The sequence below is a fragment of the Nomascus leucogenys genome, chromosome 4 (assembly GCF_006542625.1).
Source record: "Nomascus leucogenys isolate Asia chromosome 4, Asia_NLE_v1, whole genome shotgun sequence".
In the NCBI taxonomy this organism is placed as follows: domain Eukaryota; kingdom Metazoa; phylum Chordata; class Mammalia; order Primates; family Hylobatidae; genus Nomascus; species Nomascus leucogenys.
Window position 1 is genome coordinate 145,731,350 of NC_044384.1, and position 21,349 is coordinate 145,752,698.

Below are 21,349 nucleotides of genomic sequence, written 5' to 3' on the forward strand. Positions count from 1 at the left end.
TTACAGGTAACCGAACAGAACAAACAACAACAAAAAAATTAACAACCACAGGGACCAAATGAGCATGGCACGGAAAGCTTGTATGTGGGAAGTAACGTGGGAAGGGGAAGGGCTGAAACAGGCAAGTAGGGAATCACTGTGCAAAGTAGGTGGATGAAGATCAGGAGTAGCAGAAATGAAATGCAGTGGTGAGGTTGAGAGGGCAGGCATTTCGGTTTGTCTAGTGGTAAAAAAAAATAGAATAGGTGGGTCAGGTGTGCAGCTGTTACTAATCTCCCAGAGCTGTTCTTTCAGCACTTGGTTCTCCCAGGAAGCCTGGGGCCTGCAATTTACTCAAGGGTTCTGTTCTTTGGAACTACTCCAGGAGTCTGGGAATCGCCTGAGAAGTGCTCTGTTAGAATCAGTAACACAAAATCTTCGGAGGCAGAGGCAGAATGAAATCAGTTCCTCAGACTCTGCACAGTAGCTTGAAGGTGGCTTTGTGGCACTCAGTTGCCCTTCAGCCCTCATCGTTTCCCATTGTCATGTCAATCCTAAACCCTCAGGATAATCCCAATTCCACCTGCCAAAGGGAGGTTCTTATGTGAGGGCTGAGTAAAACGTGCGATGTCCTGCAGTCCTGCTTAGGGACGGCTAAATCACTTATTGCTCATTGGAACTCCGAGCCTTTTCTTTAATTGGTCCCTTGATTTTGTGGTGCACTTTCCTTTCTCCTCCACCTCCTAAGTCCTGCCTGTGTGAACGGGTAGACATCAATAGGAAGGATGTTGTTGCAGTCCTCATTTTGCTGAGCTGCTCTTTCATTTGAGCGTCATTTAACTTACCTTGTTTTATGCCTTTTATTTTCAACTTGATAAGCTTCCTTTACGCGTGTGTTATTCTTCTGCCCAGTAAGACATTTGCCAGTACAGGCACAGATCAATCACTGGCATATTCACCATGTTTTTTTCTAACTATTCTTATTACCACATATTGCCGTGACGTGGCTATGTGAACAGGTGTGTATATATATAGTTTTATAATGTTCATTTTTCTGCAACTTAGTTTCTAGCAACAAAGAATTTAGGGTCGAGTGCTTTAAGCATGCCACTAGTTGGCACCAAATATGTTCCCCATGAATTGAAATTTGATATTGATGAGGCTGTATTTAAAAATTACAGGAAAAAGAATTGCCCTAAACTTTTAATATGGGTTATCAAATGTTGCATATTTTCTTTCCTTTTAATTTGTTGTTGTTCTCTATCTTTCAGCACTGCAGAACACTTACAATTTATCCTTCAATATTTGGGCAAGAATTATAAAATGTTACAAAAATTGATGAAAGTGTTTAGAAATTTTTTAAGTCACAGATTAAAGATGGCCAGAGTAATATGCTTTTTTTGTGTGTGTTTTCTATTCCAGGTCAAAACTGTGGAGGCTTAGTCCAGGGTCCCAATGGCACCATCGAGAGCCCAGGGTTTCCTCACGGGTATCCGAACTATGCCAACTGCACCTGGATCATCATCACGGGCGAGCGCAACAGGATACAGTTGTCCTTCCACACCTTTGCTCTTGAAGAAGATTTTGATATTTTATCAGTTTACGATGGACAGCCTCAACAAGGGAATTTAAAAGTGAGGTAAGCTGTCAACTTTTTATATTATAGTTTCGTTAGCACTGTTTGAATACGCAGATTCTGAAATCTAGTTGAAATTAATATTTAAATTGTATTATTGTGTCCGGAGTTGGTTCCTTCCGGTGGGTTCATGGCCTTGCTGACTTCAAGAATGAAGCCACAGACCTTTGGGGTGAGTTTTCCAGCTCTTAAAGATGGCAGAGAAGCAAAGAGTCAGCCGTAGCAAGGTTTATTGCAAACAGCAAAAGAATAAAGTTTCCACAGCACGAAACGGGAGCCCAGCCCGTTGGGCTGCTTTTATGCCCTTATTTGTCCCCTCCCATGTTCCATTTCTGTCCTATCAGAATGCCCTTTTTTCAATCCTCCTTGTGACTGGCTACTTTTAGGATCCTGCTGATTGGTGTGTTTTATAGAGCACTGATTGGTGCATTTTACAGAGCGCTGATTGGTGTGTTTTACAGAGTGCTGATTGGTGCATTTTACAGAGCGCTGATTGGTGCATTTTACAGAGCACTGATTGGTGTGTTTTACAGAGTGCTGATTGGTGCATTTTACAATCCTCTTATGAGACAGAAAAGTTCTCCAAGTCCCCACTCAGTGCAGGAAGTCCAGCTGGCTTCACCTCTCATTTTCAGAAAAGAAAAATACAGTTACTATACAGAAAACTTGAAGACTATCAACTTGTGGCAAATTGTGCATACTATTTCTATACTTAAAAATTTAACTTTTTATTGAAAGTTATCACTGACTTCGTTTATAGATATCAGATTGTTCAAGATCTGTGAAACAGAGTTGTCAAGGTAATTTAAATAAAATTGTAATACACCATTGTTTTTAAGCAACTGTGAGTTTGAGAGAAAAAGAACAAAGATAAATGCTTGAGTACAATTCAGCTAATCAGAACAAAATGAACCCTTATGTTGTCAGAGAATATATTCAGTGAAAGAACATAGGAGGTGGGTGAGGTAAGAACATTCAGGACTATTGCATTCTTGGGAGAACTTGTGGTTTAGAAAATAATGGTACAATCGATTCATAATTGGTTTTCTCTTTTGATCTATAGTTTTAACAATGAAGAAAGCAAAACATTTCCTGGGATGATTTTAAATTATATTTTCTCAATTGTCAACAAGAAAAAATTATACCTGTACAACTGTATCTACTTTTTGTTTTCAATTTGGCAAAGGTAGAAGGAATATCCCTTCCAAAGATATCAGATTTTCTTAACAAAATTGATGAACTTACATAGATTACTGATGTTAATGCCAACAGTAATACCCACAAAATCATATGCTTCATTTATTAGTTTATGGGATGAGAAAAAATCTGTACACAAAACACAATTTTGTGTGTACATCTAGTTTATAATATGTCAATATATACTACATAACTAATACATTAAATATAAAATATATTCGTTAATATATTTTCAAATATATTTTATTTGCATTTTTTTCACCCATTTTCAAATACTTAGTTTTTTTCTGAGTCATCTACAATATCTGTTATCTGTTTTTAGAAGCATTTTTACCTTTCATACATTGTAGAATGGCCGTCTCTTTTCTGAAACAGTTAGGTAAGCTTTCCTGTCTCCTTTTATTAGATTTACGATCTTACATGTGAGTATTTGAACAAAGTATCTACATATACAATACTTGCTAATTTGATGTGGGCTTTCTTAAATAATTTATGCTATTTAAATATTTGTTACGTTTTTATTCTCAATTATTCATGCTACTAGGGTATAGTAGTATAGTATAATTGTAATAAAAACTGCAGAGTTATAGAAAAAAGAATTAGATAATCCATGTTATTCAAATGCCAATGTGTGTGACTCCACATTAAAATTCTGACTTTACCTTTCCATTAAAAAATGCTTGCTAAAAGTATGCACTCTTAAAAATATTTCCATTTTCTTTCTCTCAATATTTTTATTTACTCTAGTTCTTTCACATATAGAAAACCTGTCTTAATATTAATTTGACTGACAGGTATGTCTTTCAATAATGTATTATCTCTTATGGTAATATTGTGATCATTTTATGTTAATAAATATAAAACAACATTCTTACCATCTTCAATATTATAACAGGATCAACAGTGGAAATATTAAGTTAGAACAATTAGAAACATATTTCATTTTGGAGTTTCAGTGAACAGTACTTAAATTGATATCTGTGCCTCAGAGAGCTTTATTGGTGAGTTATATGTACAACACTATCTTTTTTTCTTTCACTTGCTGAGTTATGCTTGGTAGAGGAAGCCAGGGAGGTTGATAAGAAAGAGACTACTTGGGTTCATATGAATCACTCAGTTAGCGACATTTTTTGTTTGAAATAAAGAAATATATGCCATATTTCTGCTTGTTTCTGGTCCTTAGAGTTAGGATGTTGCTTTCATCTTGATATTCCATTTTATATTTCTTCCTCCTATCCGCATATGTAGAATGCCATTTTGAGGAGACGTTCGAGGGGTGCAGGGTGATGTCTTTGGAAACCGTTTAGAGTACTGTAATACAAATTGGAAAAACACCCAATGATTACTGAGTGTTATGGGTCTCTACTATTACAAAATGTGAAATAAATAGAGATGTGAAATTGGAATGGGAATGTTGCTGCGGAAAACACATGGGGAGGTGTTTTCTCTTTCAACATTCAGGATGAGTTGATGGGAAAAGTAGTTATAAATAGTAGCAAATTCTAATTAATCGGGAAACGGAGCACTCTAATGCTATTCGTTTCCCATTATACCTTGAAACAGTTATTTACTTCTCAAACGCAATTAACTAGCAACACTTAAGGCAGCTCTAGAATTCAAATGAAGGATACTTTCGTGGGAGGAGTGATGTAGGAGCTGCTGATCAACTGAGATGTCACAAAAGTTATTACTTAGAGTTGTCTTGGTGTGTTGTTGTTTTATTGCACTACAGCTATTTTTAGAAGTTTAAAATGTGCATTAAGTAAAATACAAAAAGAGTTGTTCTGTTAAACGACTTGAGCATTTTTAGTATCAAGAAATTTCTTTCACACCACCACTGTAATATTTTTTTCCTAAATAAACTAAAGAGGCAGATTTAATTCCCAACTGGCAAAACAGAATATGTAGTTTAGAATTATTGATGCTTACACTGTAACTGGAACTTTAGTCAGAAATATAGTTTTATATATATATGTAAAATATTTAGAGTTAAGAAATTAATATACCATTTATATTAGCATCTTGGATTATTTCTTTAGTACAAACACACCAACAAAACGTATATGATTTGTGCCCCATCAATAAATTAAATTTTAATGATGTGGATATTGAGAGCTGAAATGAGACCTCTCTTGGTAAGCACAAGGAAGAAATTTGGACTCAAAATTCAGAACGAAAAATCTGATGTTTGCGTTATTTAGAATTAAAGCAGCTCTCCGTTGTTTTTATGAGCTGTCAGGTGGTTGCTGTTTTAAACAGTGGAACTTTATTGACTCTGCACTTCCTCTTGCTTCTGAGTCTCCACCAAGGGTCCAACCATGTAGTCAGCAAATGCAAATATGCTTATTTTTTAACATCTCTGAACTGGCTCATGCCTGTAATGCCAGCACTTTGAGAGGCTAAGGCGGGTGGATCACCTGAGGTCAGGAGTTGGAGACCAGCCTGGGCAATAGGGTGAAACCCTGTCTCTACTAAAAATACAAAAGATTTAGCTGGACACGGTGCAGGCATCTGTAAGTCTAGCTACTCGGGAGGCTGAGGCAGGAGAATCACTTGAACCTGGGAAGCAGAGGTTGCACTGAGCACAGATCATGCCACTGCACTCCAGCCTCGTGACAGGGGTAGCCTTCATCTCAAACAAAACAAAAAAGAAAACACAAGTAGGCCTAGCACGGTGGCTCACGCATTTAATCCCAGCACTTTGGGAGGTCAAGGCGGGAGGATCACGAGGTCAGGAGATCGAGGCCACCCTGGCTAACACGGTGAAACCCCGTCTCTACTAAAATTACAAAAAATTAGCTGGGCGTGGTGGCGGGCGCCTGTAGTCCCAGCTACTTGGGAAGCTGAGGCAGGAGAATGGCGTGAACCCGGGCGGCGGAGCTTGCAGTGAGCCGAGATTGCACCACTGCACTCCAGCCTGGGCGACAGAGGGAGACTCCGTCAAAAAAAAAGAAAGAAAAAAAAAAGCAAACAAACAAAAAAAAACATCTTTCCATTAACCACAACCTGTTTTGATCCTCATAGTAAATGTTCCTACAAAGGCTCCTGTCCTGGCACAGGCTGTCGTGAGCTTCCAGGTAGACCAATGCATGATCCTTTCCTGCCCCAGGCTCCCCTCTCGGGAACACTGACACATCTGCTGCCGTCCTAGCCCTGGCTTCTATCTCTGGCAACATAAACAGTTCTAGTACCCATGACCCTGAAATTCAAAAAAATCGATGATCGGACTCCAAACTGCATTCTGGCCTTCAGTCCCTCCCGTTTGTCCCCTGAAAAGTTTCCTTGTTCAGTTGCACAGATCTATGGGTTACTCCTTGACCTGACCTTGCTAGAGAATAACGCCCTCTTATTCCCAGCCTCTCCCTCTACGGGTCTGAATAGCATGCATCTTTCAAAACCCAATGCACGTTATATTCATTTCAGGAAATCTTCCCTAGGCATTCCAAACAACAGCCCACATACGTTTTCTGTGTGTGCATGAACTCCTGTAACACTGGCCACCGACTACACTTGGAAGCTTGTGTTCCTTTGAACTCACACCTGCCCTGAAGTTACCTCCCACTGGGGCTTGGGCTTGTATATCTTTGTACATTCAGATGTCTAATAGAACATAATCCTCTGAGGCCAAGAAATGTGCCCTGAGTGTGTCTTCTCCTGTGATTACCGATGTCTCGACATTCCCTCCCGCCCCCCCAGCCCCCGCCCCCAAGATGGAGTTTGGCTCTTGTCACCCAGGCTGGAGTGCAATGGTGCGATCTTGGCTCACTGCAACCTCTGCCTCACGGGTTAAAGCGATTCTCCTGTCTCAGCCTCCTGAGTAGCTGGGATTACAGGCACGCACCAACACATCTGGCTAATTTTTTCTATTTTTAGTAGAGACGGGGTTTCACCATGTTGGCCAGACTGGTCTAGAACTTCTGACCTCAGGTGATCTACCCGTGTCGGTCTCCCAAAGTGCTGGAAGATATCTTGACTTTCAAATCATCAATAAGTGTTCGTGGAGCAATTTTGAATTACAGTATTCCCGATCCAGGGCAACTCATCACTGCCACTGTGCACAGAACCCAACGTGACTTAATATAACTCTCTCCTAAATGAACGTGAGTCATCCATCCCATGTGGTGACTGATAATTGGTACATGTTTTCTAAATTTGAAGTTTTATTTACTTGTCCCAAATCAGAAAATAATTGAGGTTGACATCAATTTCCAACTGTGATACAATTATTATATCAAAGGTCTAAGAGAAACTCCTTAGAAAGTCAGAAAGTGAATAAAGGCGAATCTATGAAGGGAGATTTTACCACTCAATATAGAAAATCAGGATATATTATTTCATGATTATTGTAAAATACAAGGCCTAAAGAAATAGCTTTGGCATTTATCTCGAGTTCTCGCTCTTTCTAACTTTAGCAAGATTACCCCTAATTTTCTGCAATGCTGATAATGAAGAGGTTAGAGGTGAATTTGATAGGGCCATTAAAATCAGAAAATCATGAATAAGTATTGTTAAAATAGAATATGTTTTCCAATTTTCTTAAACTGTAATAATGCTTTTGAATGCATTAAATATTTTTAAAAACAATTTTATTGTGGATAGTTAGGTTACACACCATGACAAAACCTACCAAACATGAAATATATCTGGTGATATTTAGAACTTAGGGACGTATAAGGTGTAAAGAAAGGGTCTCAATTACCTCAGGATCATGTTAGACTAGAGACCTAGCATGGCCTACGTTCTGCTTTTCTGTCTCCATAGTTGCTACAAGGTCCTAAGGGAGCCATTCACAGATCAATGGACTGATAAAAAAGCAAAACAAAAAAAACAAGGTATCATTTTATTTATTTATTTTTTTGAGACTGAGTCTCGCTCTGTCACCCAGGCTGGAGTGTGGTGGCAGAATCTCAGATCATTGCAACCTCTGCCTCCCAGGTTCCAGCGATTCTCCTGCCTCAGCTTCCCAAGTAGCTGGGACTACAGGCACATGCCATCACTCCCGGCTAATTTTTGTATTTTTTAATAGAGACGGGGTTTCACCCTCTTGGCTAGGCTGGTCTCGAACTCCTGACCTCGTGATCCACCTGCCTCGGCCTCCCAAAGTGCTGGGATTACAGGCGTGAGGCACCGCACCTGGCCTTCATTTTATTTTTAGCTTGGCTGGTGACTAACGTCTGGTTAAGACTCTGATAATCACAGGATGAAGCCCCTGTCAAACTTTTTTTTTTTTTTTTTTTTTTTTTTTTTGAGACTGAGTCTCGCTCTGTCTCCCATGCTGGAGTGCAGTGGTGCGATCTCGGCTCACTGCAAGCTCCGCCTCCCGGGTTCACGCCATTCTCCTGCCTCAGAATCCCGAGTAGCTGGGACTACAGGCGCCCGCCACCACGCCCGGCTAAATTTTTGTATTTTTAGTAGAGAGGGGGTTTCACCGTGGTCTTGATCTCCTGACCTCGTGATCCGCCCGCCTCGGCCTCCCAAACTGCTGGGATTACAGGCGTGAGCCACCGCGCCCGGCCTGCCCCTGTCAAACTTTTATAGGGACACCAGCCTCATATGAACACCGCACATGTCTTGACATCTTATCCATGGCACTGGGGCAGCCGTGCAGTCAGGACTGAGACAGTGACCAGCAAATACGACCAGCACAGCTTGAGGGAGGATCCCAGAACCAGGGCCTGGATAGTTCCAGGGAAGTTGCAGTGGGACAGCTTGTCACATAGAGGTTATTTCTTAGCTGGAGCACAGATGACAGATCACAGAAACCCATTAATTCTTAGAAACCTGGTTCAACAGGTTATTGTACCTTAGTGAGGGCACCAGAGGTGGACAGCAGAGGTGTTCGATCCGCTCAGATAAACCTATAATGTTGCCATAATTATGTGATTTTGTCACTATTCTACCTACAGATTTTAGGATGATGAAATAAAATATAATTTTCCTCAATGTATTTTTCAAATTGCCCTTGTAAACATATGCTTTAAATTAGTGACCCCTAGGTAAGCTCAATCACTATTGATTAAGTTTGAGTTTTTTTTGTTTTTGTTTTGTTTTGTTTTGTTTTTGACTATTTGCTGTTGTCTAGAGAGAAGGAGAAGACCAATTAATTCGGAGATTGAAGGGTGAGATTGGGGTCTAATCATGGATATACCTAATTCTGTCCTTCCCTAAGTGATATTAATTTGCAGACTTAGTTGACAACAAATGTGAGTGTGTCTGTGTGTGTGTGTGTGTGCATGTGCGTGTGCTATGCTCTTATTTAAGAAAAAGGATAACATGACTAGTAATTAGAAATTCTAGTGATAAAATAAGAAAACATGCAAGAGAGATAATAATTATGTTTGCAATACTCTGAGGAAGTTTTCACAGGCATGTGAATTCTGACCACTGCCTCCTCATGCTGTGGTGGTGTGTTTCATGGTAGCTAAAAATGGATGGTTCCCTTCCATATCTTGGCTTCTTTTTTTAAAGCAGCAAAACCATACTAATACGGGCAGAGAAGTCTTTTAGGCATTCATAAATACAGGTGTGTGAAAAAGTATTGGAATATTACTTTGGCTAGAGAGAAGGAGCTTCCTGGGATATTTCTCTTATAAAGTTAAAGACTAAGGAAAAGCATTCAGATTTACACTAAGGGAACAGAAGAACAAGCAGACAGCCACATAGTTTGCAGTATGCCACTATTAGCAGACAGAGATATTTTCTTATTTGGTCATGAAAATCTGAGTGTTGACACTATTTTATAAAATAGTAAATCTAGTCTTTGCTGTTTGTAGCAAAATAAATATGTCAGATCACCAGTGTAAATATTAATATGGAAAATAAAAATGTTAAAATATTGTCTGAGTGTCTTTCTAGGCAGAACACATATTTAGAAATCATATATAAAACGGATTGAAAAATTGGACTTCCTAAAACTTAACATTCAAAAGGCAAGCGACAAATTCAGTTAAAATATTTCTAATAGTATGAAAGACAATTGTTTTTCTTAATTTATAAGATGCAGTTCTATAGCTACGAAAAAATTTTAAATAATCCTTCAGTTGAAAAGCAGGTGAAATGTACATAAGGAGTCCAAATACGATACATTTGTGTCAGTATATTCAAACCAAGTTATAACAATGCAGTGTAATAGCTCACCATTCTGAAAGGGCACACCTTAACATTTTAGTAACAGAGTTTTTGAGGGTATTGAAAATACGTTTTCGTGTCTTCTTGGTAGGATATTAAATTGCTGCAACATTTTTGTATAGACATCTTGAAATTTTTCTCAAAATAAAGTACAAACTTTTTCATTGAGAAATTCTAGCTAAGAATGTATTCCACAAATGTACATTCAAATATGACAAAATATATGTAAAGGAATTCTTTTTGTTTCATTTTGATAATGTTTGAAAATTCAAGCATGTCTAAGTATATAAATGTAGACTATCAATAACTATCGCTAGTTAAGTAAATTATAGTATCTCTACAATACAAATTACCATTTAAAACAATGAGGTTTTATTTGCAGATCTGACAAGATCTCTCACATATATTTTTCATTTAAGAATAAACAGTATCAGAGTGTCCAATTTCTTCTAAGGTTTTATTCTCTTTTAATAAAAGATGTGTAATAACTCATAATAAAACACCATCAATGAATTTCTAGATGATGGTGGGAGCTCAGAGATTCCTGATCTAGATATAGTTTTAACATGTTGTCCTGATTTCAGTAGGGGCTATGGGAGTCTCATAGAGGGGTATCTAACTCACCTGAGGGCTCATAGAGCACTTCCCATCAGCCAGTGTAATTTTAACCAAGGTAAAAATACTGCCTTAATCCAGAAAAAGTTGGCCATTTTAGTGTCCCTGGCAGGCCACGTGTGAGGAGAACATTTTTTTTTTTTACATTTTCTTTTTCCTGTGTGTGTTTCCTGTCCTTCAAATTCTTATGCTGAATTATATCTATTTTTATTCCTATGCTATGTCTCTCTATGTGTGTGTGGATACTTTTATGTGTGTGTATATATTGATACTGTGTATATTTATGTACACACACATATAAGTATATATATATATATATATATGAATGAGTGAAAAATTGGGCTTCCTAAAACTTAACACTCAAAAGGCAAATGACAAGTTAAAATAGTTACAATAGGTATGAACGACCAAGAATTAGTTTCCTTAATTTAGAAGATGCACTTTCAGAACTATAAGAAAATTTTAAAAACCTGCAAGAAAATTTTTAAAAATCATTCAGTTGAAAATTGGTACTGTGTATGTATACACACACACACACACACAAACACACACACACACGTAGAAATATATATATGGTATATATGTATATGTATATTCTTCTGTCAGCCTTTCTCCACTGGGGGTGATTTTATGTCCCAGGGCACATTGGCAATATCTAGAGACATTTTTTTTTATTGTCACAGCGGGGAGACAGTTGCTGTTAGAATCTGACAGGTATAATCCAGAGATGCTGATCAACGTCCTGCAGTACACAGGATGTCTCAAATGACAAAGAAGTGTCTGCCATACAGTGTCAGAAATGCCAAGGGTGAAAACCTTTGATTTATAGCAGGATCTAGAATTGTCTCTACTATTCCTATACTATTCCTATGTCTACCTACATTATTTTTCTATTCAGAGGCCCAAGCTTAAAGAGGTATGCTGCAACTGGCTGAGGGGAGTGACTGTCATTTTTTTTTGTGGGGCAGAGGCAGCCAGCAGAGGCTGGGGCATGCTGGAGCAGCTGGAGTGACCAGGAATGGGAGGTGACATTGGGCATCGTATCAGGAAGGAAGTGAGTTTTCCACAGTAGTAGACATAGTCAAATTTCATGAAGAAATCACTTTAGTAATTGTTTTGCATTATCTTTGAAAAGGAAATGAAATAATTATTTAATCCCTGGTTTCTGAGAAAAGAAAGTGTCAAAAATCAGTAAGATTACTCAGATTGATGGTTTCCAGCAAACTATCGCAAGGACAAAAAACCAAACAGCGCGTGTTCTCACTCATAGGTGGGAATTGAACAGTGAGAACACATGGACACAGGAAGGGGAACATCACACACCAGGGCCTGTTGTGGGGTGGGGGGACGGGGGAGGATAGCATTAGGAGATATATCTAATATAAACGATGACTTAATGGGTGCAGCACACGAACATGGCACATGGTCACATATGTAAGAAACCTGCACATTGTGCACATATACCCTAGAACTTAAAGTATAATAAAAATAAATATTAAAAAAACACAAAAATCAGTAAGATTATTAATTGACTTCTATTCCTTTTTCTTCAGGTATCAAATCCGCAGAAGTAGTTTGTTGAAATAGCTTAGTGGGAAACCATCTATATTAATATGCAATAAACAGCTATAAATAGATTTCCCAGATTTTTCACGTTTTTAAATGAGCTTTATGTGGATGATCAAGCTGGAAGCTGAGTGATTGATTTTTTTCTGTTTAAGGTTTACTTTTTCTTCTTTCCCCCATCTTGCCCATTTTAAGTGATTGGACAGCAAAGTCTATTGCTGATTTATCCTTTCAACCCCTAGAGTAGCTAAACATTCAGAATAAACAAGTGAGTTTTCCTTGCATAGTATTAGTTGAAATATTGAAATGTGTAGTTGTTTACTTAATAAGTTAAAAGGGAATGAATGCTATATAAAAATATGTGAGTTATTCACTTTTAATTCCCAAAATTTAAAAAAGGAATATAGTATTACTTAGACTATGAAGCAATTATTTGCTTTACCACAATAAATAGACTTACCTACTCGCCTATCCCTGTGCAGAGAAATCTGATGCACTTTGTTTATATTTGAATGTACTGAAAATAATAAAAAATCAAAAAGGCAAATATTTCACTGAATTTTCTTCTTGCTTATATCGTTCTTGCTTATATCTTAGAACCTGCAGTATTAACTAGAACAGAATTCAGAACTCTGCACGGGACTTCAGGTTTTGAGATCTAAGTGAATAAAGTCTTCATATCTTTTCTTTGGGGCATCCTTGAACTGAAGGGTAGGTCAGGATGGGGAGAAGTCTTTGCAAGAGGTAGAGTGAAGCCCACTGCAGGGCGCTTCCTCAGAATCAAGCTGGATCCCTGCCCTCCCACGCCTGCCCCCTGCGGTCCTGGCCCTAATTGGATTTCCTTGGCTCCATGCCCTGAGTCTAGCTCTTGTTCACCTCCTTCTTACAACGGCTTTAAAATCAGACAACTTTCTCTCAACATTATTTTCAGCACAACTTCCCAAGCTCATATGTTGTGCTCATCTCACACTAAACCCTCAAAGGTTTAGTGTTACAACTATTGACTACTTCCTTCCATATACTTTATAACCAATATCTGTTACTTTTTCCTTTAGAAATCACTCACATAAAAAAAAAAAGGGGGGGGTGTGGCTGGTTCCCAGCTTCAAGGAACAGTCCCCACAATTAACAGGGTATATGTTCAATTTGAGAGAATCAGAGAGGCGGCAGAAATAACACAAGGGATTGCTTCACGCCAGCTGTATCATCTCAGCCAAAAGAGGAAAACTGAGCTAAAGAAAACCTTGGCCTCCTGAAAAATTCCTAAAATAGCTTTCTAAAGGAGATAGCGTCTCAGTTTCTCACAGTCTATACATGAATGTTTCATGGCAGTTTTTCTCTGATTGTAATGTCAATTCTTACAAGTACGTGATAGTCGCATCAAAAACATACCAAGCATGACCAGGCATGGTGACTCACGCCTATAATCCGAGCACTTTGGGAGGCCAAGGGGGGGCAGATCACTAGAGGTCACGAGATCGAGACCAGCCTGGCCAACACAGTGAAACCCAGTCTCTACTTAAAATACGACAATTAGCCAGGTGTGGGGGTGTGTACCTGTAGTCCCAGCTACTCGGGAGGCTCAGGTATGAGAATAGGTTGAACTTAGGAGGCGGAGATTGAAATGAGCTGAGATCGCACCACTGCACTCCATCCTGGGCAACAGAACGAGACTCTTTCTCAAATATATGTACACTGAGGCTGTCTTGAATATGATAAGGATACCATAAACATCATATTTTCTTGCTTAGGTTTAGGAGTTTTAACTTTTTTTTTTTAGATTAAATATTTCTAAAATGCAAATGCACAGGATATGTTGTGACTTTGTATTTCCTTGTGTATATAGGAGAGCCAGGGGAGGCAGGGAAATCCTACTTTGGACTAGAGATGGTTCAGGTAGGGGGGAAGTGGAACATATGTACTTTACAACAGTGGATTCATTCAGAGTATTTGCTGTGATTGTCCTCATAAATGCAGAGTCATTAAAATAAGGCACTCTAAGAGTTGACTGTTTCACAATGCAGTGCATGTTTCTTACATGCGGAAGTTGAAAGGATCATTTACATTTTGCATTGAAACTTGACCCTCTAATGAGAGTTTTTAAGACATTCTCAACTTCCATCACTCTTTTCAGATATGTCCAGTAAAGGAAAATTAGCTGGCATTCTAAGGAGGTGACTTGTGCTTAAACAGTAGAAAGTGAGAACCTGCTGTGTAGAGGAGGTTGCCTGTGGGCATCTGTGTCTCCTTCCCATACGAGATTCCCATCCTCGTATTTTCCCTGGTATAGTCACATCATGGTTCTCTTCTCATCTATGGCATCCTAGTTTGACCCATCCAATTAAGGAACACTTTGTTTTAAAATGTGACTGTCATTCTTCCCATTTTCTCATGATCTCTATGGTTTAAATGACAAGCAAATTGAATAAAGAATAAAGTGATAAACTCATCCATTCAAAGAGTTGTCAACTTATGAAAACTGCTATTCTCTACCAGAAGCACAGTTTAACTTTAAAAAAGAATGCTGGTGGCTTCACTGCCCACCACCCCAAAAGGAAATGAATGTAATTTTAAAGGCTAAGGTGGGTGTGATGTGGACTTTGAGGTCTTTGTGGGTCTCTTTCTGGACTTGAGTAGCGTCACAAACTTGAATACCCTCAGGAGTGAGGCAGAGATTTTGGATCAGTGAAACAGAGCAGATGTCAGAACATAGTAAAATACATTCTGGTGAGCTTGAGAATCACGCCCCATGTAAACAGAGCTGCTGCTGCTGGGCACAAGCCCATCATTGCCAGGCAAAAATGTGAGCCGTGTCCAATGTCATGGATCTTCCATTGTTCATCGGCAGCAAAGGATCTTCATTATGTGAAATCCCCTCATGTTTAAAATCCAGTGCAGGCCAAAGGCAATGCACCTGTGTAGCAGCGCTTGCAACCTCTGATCTAGAAGCTGATTTACAACTGCAGCCTTGTCAGTGCCATATGTTGGTAATTCCAGGGAGGACTGGAAAAGGCATCCAAAGAAGTTGACCCCAAAACAGGTTGAGTCTTTCTAGGTTTCAGTTACTTTCTTTTGATAATGGACAGATTTGACAAGCGCTTGAAGAATTCTTCTGCAATAGACTAGCTAACCCTTTCCCTACTATACCTTGTGTTGCAGTGATATGGTTTGATCTACCAGAAGCGTACTTGGACGTTATGAATCGCTTTACACAAATAAAGGTCATCTCATTCCTGGAACAGCAGTTGATTTGCCAAGTTTTACTGCAAACCTGCTATTTTGGTTTCCTAAATTAGAATTTTGGTATACAGAGAGCCCAATTTACCTTGGATACATAATAGATTTCTTTACACAAGAGCTAGAGATAGTCATTTTGAATACTAGGTTGATAAATGAGTCCTTTAGTTACAATTGTTCACATTTTAAGGTATATTTAGTAACTAATAAAGTGCATATATTGAAAAAATAAAATTGGATGACATTTATATACAGCCGTGAAACAACACCACCATCAAGGTAACAAATATTTCTATCACCCGCAAAGCTTTTCTTGTGACCCCTGGTAATCCATCCTGTGTTCTACCCTTTGTTGCCAGAAAACCACTGAACTGTTTTCTGTCAGTAAGAATTAGTTTGCTTTTTCTGAAATGTTATATATGCCAAATTATATGAAATATATATATATATATACACACACACACACATCTGTATCTGCCTAACTTCTTTCCCTCAGAATAATGATTCTGAGATCCATCCACATTTCTTCATATAAAAATGGTACATTTTTTATGGTTGAGCAGAATTCCCATATACAGCTATGCCACATTTAGTTTATCACTCTAGTAGACATTTGTTCCTCCTTCACCCCCCAGTTTTTAGCTATTAGAAATAAAGCTCCTTTGATCATTTGCATAAAAGCCTTTGTGGGGAAAATGGTTTAATTACTGTGGTCAAACATTCAAGAGTGGAATGGATGGGTAGTAAGTTTTATGTTAAACTTTTGAAGAAGTGGCTAAAATGTTTTCTAATCTGGTAGTCGCATTTTAAATTACCACCTGAAGGGGAGAACTTTAGTTGTCCTATGTCTTTGCCTGTATTTGGTGTACGCAGCCTTTTTAGTTTTCGTCATCATAATGGGTGTAGAGTGTTATTTTATGGTGATTTGAATTTGCGTTTCCCTGTTGACCAATAATATTAGTATTTTATGTGCTTATTGCTCATTCAAATATCTTCCTTGGTGAAGTATCTGTTAAAATATTTTGTCCACCTTTACTGTAACTTTTGTCCTCCCTTTGAGTTATCAGAGCTTTCTAAATATTTCAGATTCAAGTTCTTTGACTGAAATATGTATTACAGGTAATTTCTTCCACCAACATTTATCCCTTTAATGGTATATATTTAACAACATTTTTTAGTCGTGAAAAAGTCTAATTTATATTTTTTTCTTTTGTGTTTCCTGATTTCATGTGACATATAAAAAACTTTGAATTTAACTGATTTTTAAAATATTAATCTGTATTCTGTGACCTTCCTAAATTCACTTAATTTTAGTAGTTGTTTTAAAGATTCCGTGAGAAATTTTTAGGGAGGCAACCGTATCACCTGCAAAGAGAGGTAGCCCAACTTTCCCTTTTGTGCCTTCTTCTTTCGGGTGCCGTATTGAAATGCCTAGCTCCTTCAGTATAATGCTGCATGGAAGTGGTACAAGTGAGGAACACAGGTGGGATGTAATGAATTCTGTCATCACCATCCACAATGTCTTTTGTACCAGTTATTAGCGTATTGCCGTTCAGTTCCAAACCTACTCTTCTTTCCCCTGCTTTGTGATTCCAGAACCAAACCTTGTATACATGTCGCATTTGCCAGCTGCCACTATGTTAAGCTTTCTCAGTAGAGGGTGCTGCATGGACACAGCAGGAGGAAGAGACCTTCTTACTAATTTCTGCTTCTGGTTATGTGCCACTCAGCATTGTGCAGGATGTCCAGTGACAATCATCTCCATAGTTTTGCTGTTACCCCATCAGGTAGCTTGCCAGAAAGTCCGACAGACATTAGCTGGCTCTCCCTGCTGTAGTGCATGGAGTGTTGAGCCTCAGCATGCATTTTTGCTGCCCAGTTGACCACTAAATGCTCCCTCCTCAGCAAGCTCTGAATCTCAGCCAGGCAAGCATTCTCTTTTGCCTTTTACTTCTTTGACTACTCTGCCCAAGCCTCCAGGTAGTGTCAGGTCAATATGTCTGTCATTCTTTTTTTTTTTTTTTTTTTTTTAATTCTCTTTACCCCTCTTTGCATTTAATCTTCTATAAATTAATTGTTCTTTGTATTAAATTTCCCTGATGGGAGATTTTGTCTCCTGCCTAAAACTGGACTTATATGTTGCTTGTAGATTTTTCACAAATGTTCTTTATCTTCTTGAGAAAGTTTCCTATCATTAGTAGTTTGCTGAGGGTTTTATTATAAGTATGTAATTTTTTCATCAGTTAAAATGGTAGTATTTTTTGCCTTTTTTCTGTTTATATGTTCAATTACATTGAATTAGTTTTGTGAAATTTTAATCCATCTTCTCCTTCTAGAATACAGTCTACTTGGTCATAAGGTACACTAGATTTTTCAAATATATTATTGTGTTTGAGTAACAGTAGTTCATTTAAAATATTTGTGTCTGTATATACGAGGGGCTTTTGTCTGTAATTCCCTTTTTTGTAGCCTTTTTAAGATTTTGCTGTAAAGGAGATGGTAAACTATAAAATAAATTAGCGGAACTGTTTTCTTCTCTGTTTCTAAAACTGTGTAATTTTGGTGTGATTTCTAGACAAAATTTAAGACAGAAAAATCTGCTTCTGGAGTTTTCTTTTAGGAATCTTAAATAAAAGATTCAATGTATATTCTAGGTTTAGGGCTGTATAGATTATCTCTTTCTTCTGGTGTCAATTTTGGTAAATTATGTTTTTCAAGATATCCGCTTGATCTCTGCTTTTTAAATTTGTAGCTACAGTTATTAATGCAGGTTGAGCATCTCTAATTATAAAATTCCAAATTCCAAATGTTCCAAAATCCAAAATTTTTTGAGAGCCAACATGACATTATAAGTGGAAAATTCCACACCTGACCTTCTTTGAGGATTTGCATATATACTTTAAAATATTGTTTAAAATTGTCTTCAGGTTATGTATATAAGGTGTACATGAAATTAAATGAGTTTTGTGTTTAGTGTCGGGTCTCATCTCCAGGATTTCTCATTATTTATAGGTCTGCATATATTCCAGAACGCAAAAAAAGAAATCCCAAATCTGAAATACTTCTGGTCCTAAGCATTTCAGATAAGAAATACTCAGCTGCTATTATTATTTTAAGTCCACTTTAGGTCTAACGAATATATGATAAAAATGGATTTTTCATTTTTGATAATGCTGATTTGTATTAATTCCCTTTTAAAATCTTTCTAGCCAAGAGTTTGCCAATTTTCTTGATTTTTTTAAAGACCACATTTTAATTTATTATTTGCCAATTGTCTATTTTTTTACTTTGCTCATTTTTTCTCTTATTATCACCCTTCTATTTATTTTGGGTTTAGTATCCTTTTTCTTAATAAGTGAAATATAAAGTCAGTAAATTGGCTCTCTCTATTTTACAAATAAGTAGTTAATGCTATAAGTTTCCCTCCATATAATAATTTATTTGCCAAACATTTTATAGTGATTTAGTAGTAATTTAGCTTAAAATATTTTGTAACTTCTCTTATTATTTTATCTTTGTCCTATGAATTTTAACAACCATGTTGTGTGATTTCATCTAGTTGAGCTTTTCAAGCAGTCTTATTTCTATAGATTCTCATTTAATTCTACTGCAGTTAAAAAATATACTCTGTGTAATTTTTATTCTTTAGATTTATTGAAACATGTTTTCCTTGTCTTTTATCATCTCGGGGTAACTTTTTTATAGTTCAGCTATTATTAAGTAGAAGAAAGCATTATCTATGATTATTTACCAAATTTTAGACTCTGGGCAAGTTATTTAATTTTCTCAAACTCAAATTCCTTACATTTAAAATGGAAATATTGATGTCTATGTTAGTGGCTTTTATGTGTATACATAGATATTTGTGTGTGTAATACATATGCATACACATGTATATTTCTTATATCAGAACAGACTTTTAGATAGAGCAATTGTTATTTAATTGTATTTAGTATTTGATTTTTCAAACAATTATCCGTATTACCTTAAATTTCTACTTTCTGAACACCAAACACAATGGAGACTTATCTTTATATTCCTACTCTTAAAAAGGGAAAAATGTATACTCCTATAACTAATAATAATTAATGAATGTGAGTATTAATAGCAGTATTTATTGTGTTAATAAATATTTAATTCACCATGCTATTCTAATTTTATAAAATGCGTATATAAAATACATGCTTAAGAACATATTTATAATTATGCCTCATGTAACATTATGCTAATTCTTCAGCATATAAATATAAATGTATTATTCATATTTGATATTTTGTTGTGATTGGCCCAGTGCTAATATTTATCCTGTAATTGTCCTAAAATGACTTCATTTTATCATGAAATTATTTAATTCCAAACAAAACATATTATTTCAACTGATATGTGCAATGGGATATGAATACCAAAATTGTGAGGACGTGCCTGGTTTTCCAAGCTCTTCCTCTTGAGAAAACAAAGAACACATGCTATTAAATCAGGGCAACGATAGCTTCCAAACTCTTTTTTACTGACATGTCTTTGGCACTTCGATAAAAATATGACGTCCCATGTGGCTAGAGTACAGAGTGCATAGACGGATAGAGTGGAAAATATAACTGGATGTATCTAGTGAACAAATCATGAAAACACTAACACAAGATGCATTAGAGCTTAGCAAAACGTTTGGACTCAGAGTTAGTGCCAGTTTGTAATTACCTAGTCCAACGGGCTTTTCTTCTCGCTGCTTCTGCTACACTCGCTGCTGTCACAACAACGACCACTAGTGGAAGGACTAAATTAATTATTTCGTGAAAAGAAGTCCTCACTCAAAACTGGACGTCAATCTTGATGCTAAATATTGGCAGTCCCTTTGTTAATTAAAATTATGTTTATTTGGATAAGGCTATATTGCTTTAATTTTGTTACATGCATTTATTTAACAGCATTTAAACGTAACAACATGTAATTAGTCTTTCAAAAACTATCTGGGGTTGTCATGGGAAAAAATGTAGACATTCTGCCCACCACCCCAAAAAGTAAGGGAAAAACATTTATTTCTTACTCATGAGTTAAATCCAGGACAAAAGACTAGAGAAATTCAAGCAGGATATTTATCATTTAATATTTGTTTGGCTTTCCTACTGGGAAGAAATGCCTGAGCCGAGAAGTAAATAGGTAAATTCTTTTTGAAATAGAATTGCAGTATTTTAATCTCCTTCTGGTATTACTGAAGCTTCTGTTATGTTTACTAGAAATAAAATACGGATTTGTTCTTGTGGTTTCTTTTGTGAAGAATTCATGGCTAGAGCCCACTCTGTCTATTCTGTTACATGTACCCTTGTATTTTATATGCCACACATTAAAAGTAAGGTAAGATGGAAGATCCTGTAACATTTTCTCTGAGCAGTGAAGTCAGAAATGTTTTGGGGGCTACCTCAAGATTCTGAAAGGTGGCAACATTTTACTCAATTCTGAAAACAACAAGAAGGTCCATGCATCACATTTTGGATCTAATATTTTAGCTAAAGTGATGTTTGATTGAAATCCAGTCAATAATTTAGCACTTTCCCAAGGCAATCATTTCAGCCCTGAAGCTCAGAAAGACATCAAAAGCCTCCATTTGTTGGATATAGGAGAAGGCTATGTAGGAGATAAGAAGAATCAAGAAATAAATATATACATAGAGTTGGAGAAAAACCTATTCTCTGAGCTTTGTTCTTGGTTTCCCAACAAGAATATAAAATAGGCCTTAGGTCCCTAATAGCAGCACTCCATGAGTCCTGACCACCTTTGCTTTTCTGTTCAAACCTCAGAAATATTTCTGCAAATTAAACTGTTCCATTGCAGACCTCCTGCAAAAGTGTGTGCATGAAGCAAATTTGGGCTTCCTGAATTTCCTGCTTATGAGGGAAAATAACACATGGGCTGTGCTTTGCAATATTACAAAAGAGGCACCATTGAAGGACATTTATAAGGTCTGGACTTGAGTTGGGTAGGATGAGTCTTTCCAGA

At 37.1% G+C, this 21,349-nt stretch overlaps 1 protein-coding gene across 1 annotated transcript in view; it reads left to right on the plus strand.

Annotated features, from left to right (window-relative positions):
• Positions 1–21,349, plus strand: part of CSMD1 (CUB and Sushi multiple domains 1) — a 2,090,842-nt gene that overhangs the window by 357,898 nt on the left and 1,711,595 nt on the right. The window contains exon 2 of the mRNA XM_003271406.4: positions 1,402–1,618. Coding sequence (XP_003271454.2) covers positions 1,402–1,618 — 217 coding nt within the window. The remainder of the gene's footprint in view (positions 1–1,401; positions 1,619–21,349) is intronic.